General features: G+C 27.2%; 1 protein-coding gene across 1 annotated transcript; it reads left to right on the forward strand.

Annotated features, from left to right (window-relative positions):
- Positions 1-885: 885 nt before the first annotated feature.
- LOC142330901 (uncharacterized) lies at positions 886-14,916 on the forward strand. Its single transcript, XM_075376368.1, has 6 exons — positions 886-964; positions 2,919-3,071; positions 3,164-3,298; positions 5,317-5,442; positions 8,345-8,888; positions 14,870-14,916. The coding sequence occupies exons 2-6, from the start codon at positions 2,922-2,924 to the stop codon at positions 14,914-14,916; spliced, it is 1,002 nt and encodes a 333-aa protein (XP_075232483.1). The 5' UTR covers positions 886-964; positions 2,919-2,921.
- The last annotated feature ends 257 nt before the right edge of the window (positions 14,917-15,173 follow it).

The following is a 15,173-nucleotide window of genomic DNA, read 5'->3' on the forward strand; positions in this document are numbered from 1 at the left end:
AAGATTATAAAAACATATCACAAGGAATTCATTACTCAGTAACCTGGAAAATTTAAGTATGTAAAATTTATGTACTTAATTCATTAAATATATGAGCAGAATATACTCTGTATTGAAATAGTAATAAAATAACAAAACAAGGGATCATAACAAAATTACATAGTTAGGGCTTTTTATAATTATTGTTCAATTATTAATAATAGATTATACAATTTTATTTAGGCTAAATGTTAAAAATAGGCAAGTAATGATAAATATTTCTTCACAGTTTGTTTTTGTGTCATTAAATACAAGAAATAAAAACATAAAATACAATAAAAAATTTAGTGACACGATTTCAACAATTCAATTCTTACTCTAAATTTCTGAATATAATTTAAAATATCCAGGTTAATTTCTGAGTTTTAAAAATTTTCATCATAATTTTTAAGTTCTCAATTCATTGTATTTAATAACATTATGATCCACTTGTGACTAATCAATGAAATCAATCAATGAAATTTAGGGGCTCTGGAATTCTGCATAAAACTTTCGTGTAATGATCTGCTCTGGCCGGGACATTCTTTTTGGCAGTTGAGTTTTTTAACTTTTAACCGATATAAAATTTGTGTTATCTCTTAAAGGTGGATAATTTCGATAACGTCTTCTGTGAGTATATTTCCACACATTTAAGCAGTACCGGTAAGTCGGCTAAACATTTTTATTTAATTTACTCTTTTTATTTTAAACTATTTAAAACGTTGTTTTATAATGTAATAATTTTTGGTTTTTTTTTTAAATTGCACTATAAAAAGTCATTTTATATTTCATCATTAACATTACTACTAAAATTCATGTTGGCATCGTCGGTCCGACTGATTTGCCGTATTCATTTGTTTGTGAGTTATGTTAGTTGAATTAAAACTATAGCAAGTTAATGTAAGTTGATTGTCGATAGTTGATATTCGTTACTTGTTTATTCGATGTAAGTTAATTACGCTATTATTAATATTTAATGACTAATAATGTAAAATATGTCTTTTTTGCCAACTGTAGTTTATATTTTTTCTATTCTTTTAAAATGCAGTTTCAGAGAAAAAATTATGAAGTTCGTCCTTTTTGTGTAGTTTACTTATTTATAGTTTATTACTTTATTGTTTTATCCTTTTAAGTACGTAATAAGTAACAATAGTTTTGTTTTCACAGTCAATTGTTTAATAATTTCTAGATTATATAGTAATAATACGTTTTCTTCAATGTTGTGAACGTCTTAAAAAATATACACAAAAAATTATAGTAAGAGTCTAGGAGAAAAGGTTTTGTCAATGTTATTCTATAAATTAATATTTAGGTTGGAACAGCATGATTAAACATGATTACACGTTAAATTATTTACCATTAATATTTTAATTAGCGACTGTATGGAAACAAGCTTGTGCTTACTGTATGATTTTTTTTTAGTTATTTGCACATTTACCCAGATTTGTATTTCATTAACAAAGAATTGAACTAAAAAACTGAATTTACAGATAAATGCATATGTAAACAAAACCCTTTTTTTAATGATTTTATTTTTCCACTACTTATTGAATAAAGTTGCTGCTAATTTGAAATTATATTCAGCCAGAGTTGAAGAATAAATATCTTACGAGTGGGCTGTAAGGTTTTTAAAAGTGCATATAATTATTTATCAATTTCTGTTTTTGTATTTATTGATTGCAGTCCTGATAAAGTTTCATGTGTATTATTTCAGAATTATTTTTATTAATTTTAAAACTAAAAACCATTACCATACCTCTTTTTATTTGGTAATCCTGAGCAATTACTTGATCAACATTAATTTGTTTTATACTTTAATATGTGCTTAGGATCAGCTAAACACAAGATGTAAATTTTGAAAATAAACTTGGACAGCGGGTGACCCATGCAAGGTTAAAGTCCATGCCACATTATCGGTACTATAGTCAATTAACTATCAGTTTTGTGAGTTATTGAGACATGTTCTCAGATATTAATCCATTCTGTGGAGAGAGGTTAGGGTTAAGGTTAGGGTTAGGTTTTTGTGGAGAGAATTTAGGGATAAATTACCAAAGTTTTGTAATACTTAACTCTGTCTTGTAGGAAAATTGGCATAATTTATGTTATAATGGAAATATACTTATTACAGAGAGAGAGACTGCTCTACATGTTCTACACTGTTGGTCTTGTGTACAATGGATAATCACCTTACAAATAGTGGCATCAGTCATCTTCAGCTGACACTGAGTCTCTGACTGAACAACTTTTAAGGTAGTTTATACTTTTAACTGCAAAAATGTAACCTCTCTCCACAGAACTGTAACCTCTCTCCACAGAATGGATTATCATGTTAACAGGTCACCATAACTCGTAAAACTGGTTGTTAATTGACTAAAATATTGATATCCTCGGCTTGGATTTTTACCTTGTACAGATCATTGCTGTCCAAACCATTTATCAATTAGATATTCTATTTAACTAATCCTAAGCATATCTATTATTAGTAGGAGACCTGTTAAACATTTTAGGTTAGGTATTTGAGGCTCCGTGAAAATTTGTGTAACACTACTTTTTTAATCTGTGAATACAAAATCAAAGATCAGGCTGAAGCATAGTGAGAGCCTAGCAAACCCTTGAATTTTTTATTTTGCAAAAGAAATTGCTTGAGGCATTTTGAAATTCTAAGACTTGTAAATTTAGTGTTTAATGAAATAAGAAATAAAAAAGCCCGATTATTTAGTCGGGTTTAAAATATTCCCGGGCTGTTTCAAAATTGTATTTCATAAATATTGAAACAGTATATAAATATAAATAAATTGGTTTAAAAATTTCAATGAATGAAATGTTTTATAGTTTGCAGCGATTTTATTGTTTTCATTATAAGTACTTAAATTTTAACTTGACTGTTTTTATTTTTGAAGGTAATGGATGTACCTTTAAAGAATATCTACACATTTGAAGCTCTGTCCTCTAACAGTATCAAACTAGAAACTGAAGATGATATCGCAGAGGAAACATTATGCTTGTTTTTACCACATCACTCGATTGAAGATGATATTACATCTGATTTTGTTGTAAGTATAATTTGATTTTTGTTTTCTATGTCATATAGGAAGTGTCATCACATCATTAAACTTAACATTAAAATGTTGATTTTATGTTTTAGGATAGTGATTCTTTCCAAGTGAAAGAGGAGCCACTTGGTAATGGTTGTGATAATTATAATGAAGTAACTGATCCTCTTGCGTTTGAAGGGATCAAGTTAATTAAATCTGAAGATCATGTAATTAAAAATGAAGTGGTAAGTTTTATTGTGCATTTATTTTATATTGAAAGTGACGTATGAAGTTTATACTAGCCATCTCAGAGTGTATTTATCGGAGTATTATAGGAATAAAGTAAATAGGAAAGTTTATGTATGCACTTAATGTCGATTCTTTAATTTGACTTCACTTCATTGCATTTTCTATCATGTTTTGATTCTTCCTTTAGTAATTCTTGAATTTAAAAGTTTAACTTACACGTACAGGGAGCATTACACTTCTGATGCTTTACCACATTGTCCAAAACATTACGACTGTTTTTATTATGATAATGCCCGTGTACATATGTCTCTGATTATAGATGCAAAAGTCCATGAAAATTTACGCTTTGACAGTGGCAAGTTGAACCATGTGCTGTATTTACTTGATTTTACACCTATTGATTACTTAACTTTAGAGTTAGACAAATCACATCATACTGAAAATATTAAAAAGTTGGAAAATCTGTGTAAATTATCAAATTGTAAGGGAACCTAGTTGAAAGATAAAAAAAATTTCTTTGAAATCTTCGGTTTTGTTTGTTAGACCAAGAACTTTCTGAACAACCCCTATATTTGTTTTTAATTGACTTATAAAATTATTGTTTATTAATTAGTATTTATTATCTGGTATGTATTCATAAGATTTAAGATTAGAATTTAAAATATTAGGTATTTTCTCTACAGGTAAATGAAGTAATGATAAAAATTTCACTATAAGAAATAATAACATTCACGTCAGTAAGATTAGAAAAAACTATATCAGGAAAATTAACGCAACAGTTTAGCATGTTATATGACTGTCAAAAATTACAATATATAGAATAATCTGTAAGGTGAATAGTAGCATTTTTAACATTTAAATTGCATGATAGCATTTAACAAAAGAAATGTATTTGATGTTTTCCCGTGCAGACCCTGGTTTATTAAAGTCATCTAATATTAATAGTAATTTAACTGCAGCTGCACTTTTAATGTGTGTGAAGAGTGAATTAGATACAATTTATTTTTGTTTTATAAATATACTATAAGTTATAAACATATTTACTTTGTAGAATCATTCTTTGTTTTTTATTATAGCAGGTAGATTTAGTGCAACTGAAAGAGGAACCCAACTAGTTTTCATCAACTATCCAAATGGACCTTTGCAAGACCAAATATGTGTAATTTAAAAAATGGTTTATCATATTATACTAGGCATATTCTAATGTTTAATGGGTAACATTAACTAAAAATAAAAGTTTTTCAGTAAAATTAAAAATAAATTTTGAACATATGTACAAAGTAAGAAAAAATTAATATTGTAATAAATAAACAATATTATGTGAGAAAAAGTACAATCTGTAGAAATTTGCATTTATAATGAGTTTAACATAGGCCTATGTCTATATATGTGTTTGATAAATGGAAATGAATTGAAGTAAAGTTCGTTAAAAAACCCAGTAAAATAAAGATTGATAAAAAACTTCCCGTTGAAGCAAAGATGTATTTGAATAGTGTTAAAATTTTCAAATAATAATGTTTTTTTTTTTTTTTTTTTTTAAATTGCCGAGTGAATTTAAAAAGTCCAGTTAGTTTGACGTCTGGAAAATTGGGGCCCCTGCTATTTATCTTTTCATTACTTATATATCATCCGTGTCTCATTTGGCCTTGGTGGTGTTGCTTTTTTGTTTTCTAGTTAAACAAATTGCAACCTACACATTAAGAAAATAAAACCTGTTTATATTTTTAATAACTTGTGTTATATTTCATTGATAGAAAATTTATATAAAAATTAATTAAAACAACTTTTATCTTTTTTTTGGTCTATTTCTGTCTCAATTCTTGATTTTTGTATCATTTTTAGTAATTAGACTTAGATTTTTAATGGTATTTGTTACCAGAAATATCTATTTTAAATTGAATTTTATGATGTATATAATGGTATTATTAAGTTGCAGATACAATAATAAAAATGATTTAATATTAGTTCATTTTCATATTTTGTAAGGTTTTTTTTATTATCCTTTTTTTTAAAGGAATCTGAGATCTTATTGAATGATGATGTTGCATCACAACCTAACCTTAATATGAGAACCAATGAACAAATAAATGATTTACGCCCGATAAAAATAGAAGAAGAGATGGGGTTTTATCCAGGTCATGTAAGTATTAATTATTGGATCATGTTATAAACATGATTTCTCTATTGTTTATTTTGTAAATATATATATGTAATTTGTGTGTATTTATATTTTATTACATCTATGTGTTCTGTTATAAAAAAAAGTTTTTATTTCTATTAGTTCTATTTAATTAATACTGACTTACGCTATGTGTAAATGATAAATTATCAGTGTGTGAGAGTGAAATTTTTGTTTGAAAATTTGGTGATAACTAAAATGTGTGTATTATAATCTGATGATACAATTCACATTTCAATAAGCTCTGGGTGATTTGTTGTTAATTGTTCCGCTTGTAAAATTAGATTATTTTACCAGGTAAGCAATTTAAAACGGACCCGACACAGAGAGATAAACACGCAATGTCAGCGGAAACAGTCTGGTTTGTGCGGATTTCGCTTATTTGTTACTATTTGCTATCTTTCTGAAAATATTCAGTAGTTATTACACTAGGTTGTTTGTAAGGATTTGGTATTTGTTTTTGGTTTCTATCTTTGGGTATTTTATTTCAAATTTTTTGTTACATAAGTAGCCTAGGTAGGTTATCTAGGCTATCTGTATGAGTGGGTGGGTTTATTTTATTTGAGCTACTCTATTGGCACAAGGACTGTCTATTACTCAGTTTTTATTTATTGTTATTGGTTTTTGTTATGTTTAATAATTTGTGGTCTGTTAATTTTGAATTTGTTGAAATTTCATACATTTGTTTAATTTGAACAGCTGTTGTCACATTGGCAACGGTTTGTGTTGTCTCCAGGGCAGTGTGTTGGGTTCTCTGTTGTGGGTGGTAGAGTTTGATTCTCTTCTGCGGCTTAGGTTGTCCAGCGGGTGTTGTGGTGGCTTATGCAGATGGCAGGCTCCTGCTGGTCAAACTATGCTCACAAAGGGAGGTTGAATTCAGAGCCACTTGGGCCTGTAGGAAGCTTGAGCCGTTAGGTCATCAATATAAGATGAAGTTCAGTTTGGAAAAGACCACGATGATATTCCTTAAAAGTCCATTTGGCGACAAGCCTATATTTTGATGTCAGGCCAGCGAATCAAATATGTTCAGGTTCAAAAGTACCTCAGGGTGTTTCTTGATGAGAAGTTTTGATTCAAGGAGCGCTTATATTATGTCGCAAAGAAGGCCTGTAGTGCCTTCTGTGGTGTTTGACATGTGGTCAATCCTGATGGGGTTCTTAATTTTAAGACCATGAGTACGCTGTAGAAGGGTGTGTATAAGGTAATTATGCTATATGCTGCGCCTATCTGGGTGAATAAGATGAAATTTAAAAGTTATTGGTATATATTATTGAGGCCCAACACATCTTGCTGTTAACGGTGACAGGAGGCTACCATATGATTTCACATGAGTCAATCTTGGTGATTGCCGGAGTGAATTCGATTGATGTACTTGTTCAGGGGGGCAACAGTGATATTTTGCTTAGTTGCTTTGACGTTGGACTTCCATGAAAATTGGAAAAACCAGGCCGAGTGAACCATCATTAAAGAACATATGGGATCTCTTGTAAAAGAAAGGACTGCTGAAGGTGTGTGGAGTAGGTTCCCCCTTGGGTTTTCCAATTGTTGTTTTGTTATGGTATTAGTGCTCATGTTTTATATTCTTGGTCTTGTTCGCTTGTTAAAGGAGCCTTTAACAATTTTTTGTTTTAATTCGTTTAAATCACAAACTTTTCTTTGTTATAACTTTTAATAAACCCTCAAGCAAAAAAGGTCCAGAGTGATATCTTAGAGATGTAGTGGCCATGCACTAGGACCTCCTTGTCTGATTTAACATGCTTGGAAGTGTTATTTAGGAACATGTCGATAAAAGTGGTGTGTAGCACCATCTTGTTGGAAGCTGAATCCTGCAGGAATCTGAACAACAGCAAAGTTCTTAAGCATGTAATGGTGCCCTGTAATGGTGTACGTGTGCCCTGTAACAGTGGACTACTGCCCAATGATGCCATTCTTTTCTCATCATAACAGATACTGACTTTCGGTATGTCTCATTCATTTTTTATTACTGTATGGTGTTTTCACTATACCACATTTGACAATTGTGTCTTTAACTATCCCAAATGTATGAATAGTTGCCTCATCTCTAAATAAAATATCATTATAATTAGGATTGTTTTCAATATGGTGATTACCTCTGCTACAAACTGATATTGGCAGCAAATGTTTGGTTTAATGTGATGTATTTGTAACTTGTACACTTGCAAATGGAGCATATTACCAATGTCATGAACAGTAGAAGGAGGAATTTGCAGTTCATAACTAGACCACCTAATAGACTTACCTAGACTGGCAGTGAATGCATCGCTTACTTGATTCACAGTCTCTTGTAACTAAAAAACCTTTGATTTCCAGTTTGTGAAACCAAGCTTCCAGTCTCTCTTGAAGTCATATGTTTGGAATATAATGTCTTGGATGTAGGAGAATTGATATTTAATTCAGTTTGTACAAGCCATTGAACATGCATAACTAATTGAAACTACTAACCAAAGCGTGCACTGAAGTTGCAAAACGTGCACCAAAGCATGTATTTTGACAGTTGCATTGGAGTCGGCTTGTCTGCACTTGTGTATTCTGCTGAGAGTGTGTAGTCTGCACTTGTGAATCTGAGAGTATCTCAGATTCAGGTGAATCTCTTACAACTTATGTTGTAAGAGATTTCAAGGACTGGTTTCCTAAATATAGGCCATTAGTTTTAGATACCTTTACCCCAGACATCATGTATATAAAATATATGGGTCTGTAGATCTGATCAATATGAATATAAAAGTAATAAATATATTGACCTGTTATATATTTACTAGTTTTGTTGTCTTATTAATGTTATTATAATTGGAATAATTTTTTATTAATTTATAATTAGAACAAAAAAATAACTTATTTGCAGGTGCGTATGGATAAAAGAACCATCAAGGGAAGTGCCAAGAATTTTATTACTGGTAAGAGCATAAATAATTCGTTAGATGATGAAATTATAAATGAAAACTTCAGTGAATGTAATTGTGCATATGGTGATGTAACGATAGAAAATTTAATAGAGAATATAAGTAGTGAAAACAAGTTGCTCGAGCAGAAAGGAAAGAAATTGGTTTGTGAATATTGCAATGAAAGATTCAGATGTAATTGTTCTTTAAAGAGACACATTAACATTCATACTAAAGAGAGAAAAAATAATAGTAACTTTAGTCAAAAGTCATGTAATTATGAAAATGTTTTAAATAGACATCTTAATAATATTAATACAACAGAGGAAAATTATGTTTGTAATGTCTGTCAAAAGTCATTTAATAGTAAATCTCATTTAGTGAGACATCTTAATATTCATACAAAAGAAAAAAATTATATCTGTAACTTTTGTCAAAAGTCATTTAATGACAAAAGCTGTTTAAATAAGCATATTAATATTCATACAAAAGAGAAAAAATATATTTGTAAATTTTGTCAGAAGTCCTTTTATGATAGTTCTACTTTAAAATCACATTTAAATATTCATACTAAGGAGAAAAATTATATTTGTAACTTTTGTCAGAAGTGTTTTTATCAAAGTTCTAATTTAAAATCACATTTAAATATTCATACTAAGGAGAAAAATTATATTTGTAAGTTTTGTCAAAAGTCATTTAATCACAAAAGCTGTTTAAACAGACATATTAATATTCATACAAAAGAGAAAAATTATATTTGTAACTTTTGTCAGAAGTCTTTTTATCAAAGTTCTCATTTAAAATCACATTTAAATATTCATACTAAAGAGAAAAATTATATTTGTAACTTTTGTCAAAAGTCATTTAATAACAAAAGCACTTTAAACAAACATATTAATATCCATACAAAAGAGAAAAATTATATTTGTCACTTTTGTCAGAAGTCTTTTTATCTAAGTTCCAATTTAAAATCACATTTAAATATTCATACTAAGGAGAAAAAGTATATTTGTAACTTTTGTCAAAAGTCATTTAATGACAAAAGCTGTTTAAACAAACATATTAATATTCATACAAAAGAGAAAAATTATATTTGTAACTTTTGTCAGAAGTCTTTTTATCAAAGTTGTAATTTAAAATCACATTTAAATATTCATACTAAGGAGAAAAATTATATTTGTAACTTTTGTCAGAAGTCATTTAATCGTAAAGACCTTTTAAAGACACATGTTAATATTCATACTAAGGAGAAAAAGTATGATTGTAACTTTTGTCAGAAATCATTTAATCGTAAAGACCTTTTAAAGACACATGTTAATATTCATACTAAGGAGAAAAATTATGATTGCAACTTTTGTCAGAAGTCATTTAATAGTAAATACCTTTAAAGACACATTTAAATATTCATACTAAGGAGAAAAAGTATATTTGTAACTTTTGTCAAAAGTCATTTAATGACAAAAGCTCTTTAAACAAACATATTAATATTCATACAAAAGAGAAAAATTATATTTGTAACTTTTGTCAGAAGTCTTTTTATCAAAGTTCTAATTTAAAATCACATTTAAATATTCATACTAAGGAGAAAAATTATATTTGTAACTTTTGTCAGAAGTCATTTAATCGTAAAGACCTTTTAAAGACACATGTTAATATTCATACTAAGGAGAAAAATTATATTTGTAACTTCTGTCAAAAGTCATTTAATACTAAATACCATTTAGTGAGACATCTTAATATTCATACAAAAGAGAAAAATTAATTTAGATGTTATATCATTTTTCTAATTTAATGTTGCGTATTAATTTACATCCCAAAAGGAAAAATTATGTATGTAAATTTTGCAAAAGTCTTTTAATTACAGTTGTGATTTTAAAAACATATTTATTTCCACATAAAGAAAAAAATTAATATTTGTAACATTTATCAAAAATCTTTTAATCAGATTTATATTTTGGAAAGACATCTTACAATATACTTATTAGAGAATTGTTATGACCTTTTAAGAAAATTGATTAAGGAAAAAATTAATAGCATTCTTTCATATGTGTATAATTTAAAACTAGTATGACAAAATTTTTCTAATGTAACATTACATTTTTTTAATTTTTGTATGTTAATACTTAAGGCGGGGAATTTTTATCTTGTATGCCTCAAACGCAGATTTGTATATTACTGTATTTTATAATATATGATGAGTATGTTTATGAACATTTTAAGCTCAGAACCATGGCAATCAGAAAATTTGGTGTAAAAAAGTTGTGTAAAGTTCTCAAGTGAGACTTGTATAAATCACAAGTTACATGTGTCTTTCTTGAATATTTTTTTTCTCAAATAATGCTGATCTTGAATAATGCTGATTTTATATTAAGTTTAACTTCACATCGTGTGTCTTACATCTTAGTAATGTTTTCAAATATTAAAACCAAACAAGCTGTGCCTGTTATCAGTATTGACCTCAAAACTTTACTAGCTTTTAATTTCTTACCAACATACATGTAAAAAAATTAGTGCTACTTTCATGTATCAATTTCTTTAAAAATATCTATTGTTACCTGCTGGTTGTGAATTATTTTCCTCTTTTTATAAGCTTTTATTTAACTTGCTTTAGTTATGATCAAATCTTGCAACTGCTATATCTTTTGATCTGTCGTATGAAAATCAATGAAATTTGGTACACGTATGTAACTTAGATGACAATGCAGTACTACCGTGTCGGAATTTGATATGAATGCCCCCACGCTCTACCCCTATGATAAATTCATGCGTTTAGTTGAAAATTTTCATTTCTCATGGATATCGTATGAAAATGATTGAAATTTAGTACATGTATGTAACTTCGATGTGTAAAAATAAATATTTTTCCTTTTTTTTTAGTTTTAACAAACAATCATATTCAGATATAAATATTATTAAGAATATTTTTTTTTGGATGTAAAAAGTGTTTATTGTTCATTAAGACTAAAAAGTAAAAAATAAGAAAAAAAATACAAAAAGCAAAAAAAATTACAGAAATATATTTCATATAACAATATTATAATATTTATAATATTATATTAATAATTATATATTTCATATATAATTATTTATATTACATATAAATAATTATTTTTTAAAAAAGCTTTTATTTAACTAACATTAATATTAAAATTAATAAAAAAAAGGAAACAAATTAGAAAAACCCTCTAAAAAGTAAAAAATAAGAATTAAATCAAATTGAGAATTTTAAACAAAAAAATATAATATATTAACAAATATAAAAATGCACTGAAAAGTAAAAAATATTATATAACTATCTAATATTTTCATTACTTTTAATTTTAAAATTTAATTATTATTACTTCTATTTATTAGATATTTATATAATTTATTTTTTACTTTTCAGTGCATTTTTATATTTAATATATTATATTTTTTGTGTAAAATTCTCAATTTGATTTAATTCTTATTTTTTACTTTTTAGAGGGTTTTTCTAATTTGTTTCCTTTTTTTTATTAATATTAGTTAAATAAAAGCTTTTTTAAAAAATAATTTTTTTTTCTTTCGCAGCAACAAGCATAATTAAAAATACTCCATAAATAAACAAAAACTAACATTTTGAAATGTATGTCTAATCATTTAAATATTATTACTCTCTCAACTTCTGTTCACAATAGAAAAGATTTTGGTTTTGGTAAGGATGGGAGCTGCTAATTTTAACAATAAGAGGGCAGAGACTTGAGATGGCAGGTCTTTTCACCGCGCTCAGAAATTCTATTTGCATCTACTAGTTTTAGTTGTTACAACTTCTCAAATATTATGAATTTATATGTAGAAATTTACAGACATATTTTTGAAAGTATATACTGCCGGACAATGTAAAAAAATGTTTAATTTTAAACATTTGACAAGTTTAAAACCTCCCAAAAAATTAAGAATCTTTAAAATAAAAAAAATCCTCTGTTGCCACCGGTAGTATTCTGATACATTTCTTTAATAAATTTTTTGTTATATATTTTAAGCGATTTTTATTTAAGATTTTTTTTTTTGACTGATGAATTAATTCATTTAAATCTGTGATAATTAATTTTTAGAGATTTTGATATATTTTTTATATTTGTCAAACATTTGTATTTTTTTAGGAAATATATAATCTTTTTTTTCTGTAGTTACTTTAGTGTTTCTATTTGAATTTTTGTTACTTCAAAATTGTCTGCAGTTATTGCCTGATCTTCTGTAAAGGCAAAACAATCTCTTCCTAGGTTGTCCTTTTTGTAACCTAATTTTTTTTCTACCACTTTTAGTTTCATTGTTTTCTTCCATTCTTTGATGTCTATCTAGAACACAATTAAAAGACATCTGAATCAATGGTTTCATTAACGTATTTTACCATGCTTAAATTATTTATTGGTAATTTAAATTCTTTTTCTGATAATTCATAATAAATTAATCTTTAGAAAAGGCAATGGAAATTATTTGTTCGGTTAAGAAGGTTATAATTTATGCAGCTTACTAATTTTACGCATACTATTTGTTCCGCACAAGATCTTCCCTTTCTATACCACCCTGATGTATTCTCCAAGTTGTTTATTGGCGTGCTCTTCTATTCTCAACAACTTTTGTAAGATTTTACTGAAAGAAGAAAAATTCCTCTGTAATTAGTAACTTCCATTTTGTCTCTTTTTTGTGTAGAGAATGAATTAGGGCAGATTATATATTAGGGCAGACTTGTGGGATTCTTATCTATTATATATCTGATTATATATTCTGATATCTGATTATATATTCTTTATTTCTTGTTTATTTGGGAGATATGTGTTTTCTAGTTTAGTTACTAGTTCCAAAAAATGCATCTTTTTTTGGGGTTTTTTGCAATTTGAAAAGTTTTACATAATATTTTGCCAAAATTTTACTATCACAAGTTTATACGACTTAAAATTAAAAATATTTTTTCTTATATTTTATCTGGACTTAATTTTTTTAGAAAATTAGTATTATATTGTAATAATAAGCTAAATTTATATAAATTTCAGTTTTAGAAATATGTTTATAATATATAAATTGTGATCACAGAAAACAGGATGCATCTTTATTTTAAACATACATCATTCCTTTCCTTAAAAACAAATCAGTTGTATTTTAGTATGACTGAATGCATGTTTATTATTTATCTCATACTAGTTATGACGATTGAAACTAAATTAAAGCTGTCCACTTTTTCCAGCCTACATGGTGAGACTGGTACTACTAATGTGTGTCTATATGCATCTTTGGGGTGTTTGAAATCTCAGGTTGATTCTGAATTTGTTAGCACATTAAATGAAATGTTTTTACTTTCTTATTTAGACATTTATGGACAGTGTTAAAGATAATTTATTCTAGCATTTTTTTTTTTATGTCGACTCATTTTCTTTCTTTTCTCCAGTCTTTTCTGCAGCCATCTTCTTTTTCTATTTCTTTCATGATTGAAAATTAATTATCTAAAGAGATTCTGTTTTAAAAATCTTTCTAAAATTCCTACCTCTTGGACATCCTATTTAATTTCTTCAATCTAATTTATTTTGTTTTTCTTTTAGTAGAAATCTATTAATTTTTTCAGTGTTCTATTATTACTTGTTAAAAAGATGTGATAAAAGAAACAGTTTTTCTTCTCAATCCTTGGTAAACGTTTTCATATTTAATAGAATAATGCAATTGCAATTGCTGGAAAGTGATTAATGTTCAGCAATGAAACAAATTCATAAAATAGTCAAATATTAGCAGTGTATAATCTGTAACATCTGATAAATTGAGATAATAAATAAAAAAAATGGGATACATTTTTATTTTTTTAAGTGGATGATTATAATTCATATTTTTTTCCAGTAAAAATGGTTTTGTCATAAATCTCTTTACGTATACACAGGTACACATGAGTGATGTACATAAATAGATTTGTCTGCTGCTTACTATATTTTTCTGTATTACAACAATTAATAAAATATCAATAAGTTATTAGGAGCAAGAAAAATTTATATCTCATATGTATAGACAGATAAAACTGAGTAGTACATAGAAATGCATTTAGTTACTATTTATTTCATAAAATAATTATGATGGATAAATGATTTACTGTAAAATGATTAATGTTCAGTATTTTCACAAATTACACTTAGTGAGCTGAAGGTTTGCCCCGTCTTTGTTGACCAAACTGTTCGCTGACTTAGGCAAGGTGAATGAGTAGGGTTTATTGTACTATCTAACCAGTTGACATCATCCAATTACTTATAACATGACAAATTTGTATATAAAATGCAAATACAACAGTCTAGTACAATACAGTGACTAGCACACTAGGCACAGGAGTTGTGAGTAGAAAACTTTCAGCTCTTGTATTGTATTAAAATACCAATAAGATATTTGAATTTTGTAACCTGTCCAACTTAATACATGAAAATAATAAATAAAAAAGGGGATTAATTTCTGATATTTTTTGTAAAATAGTTTGCGTAATTCATAATTTTTTTCAGCAAAAGTCGCTGCTGTTAATAGGTCTTTCTCTTATGATTACAGATAGGTACATGTGAGTAGTACACAGAAATACATTCAGTTGCTAATTAGTTCATTTTACAATAGAATAATGAGGTGCTTGTAAACGATCAATGTCCAATAAACTATTATAACTGAAATATGAATGATTTATTTTTTCTACAACATCAATTTTGCTATTTTCCAATTCCTCTCTCAACTTGTTTTTCAAAATAGTCCACTATTGTTTTCATTATTCTATATTTGTACTATTAATATGATAATAGAACATTTTATCTTCTTTCT

Source organism: Lycorma delicatula, chromosome 10, assembly GCF_047948215.1.
Source record: "Lycorma delicatula isolate Av1 chromosome 10, ASM4794821v1, whole genome shotgun sequence".
Taxonomy (NCBI): domain Eukaryota; kingdom Metazoa; phylum Arthropoda; class Insecta; order Hemiptera; family Fulgoridae; genus Lycorma; species Lycorma delicatula.

Excerpts from the sequence above, each read along its gene's own strand:
- LOC142330901 (XM_075376368.1), top strand. The coding sequence starts at position 2,922 with ATGGATGTACCTTTAAAGAATATCTACACATTTGAAGCTCTGTCCTCT. Across the intron at positions 5,443-8,344 it reads TGGGGTTTTATCCAGGTCAT|GTGCGTATGGATAAAAGAAC; the intron begins GTAAGTATTAAT and ends ACTTATTTGCAG. Across the intron at positions 8,889-14,869 it reads AAAAGAGAAAAAATATATTT|CAAAAGTCGCTGCTGTTAAT; the intron begins GTAAATTTTGTC and ends AATTTTTTTCAG.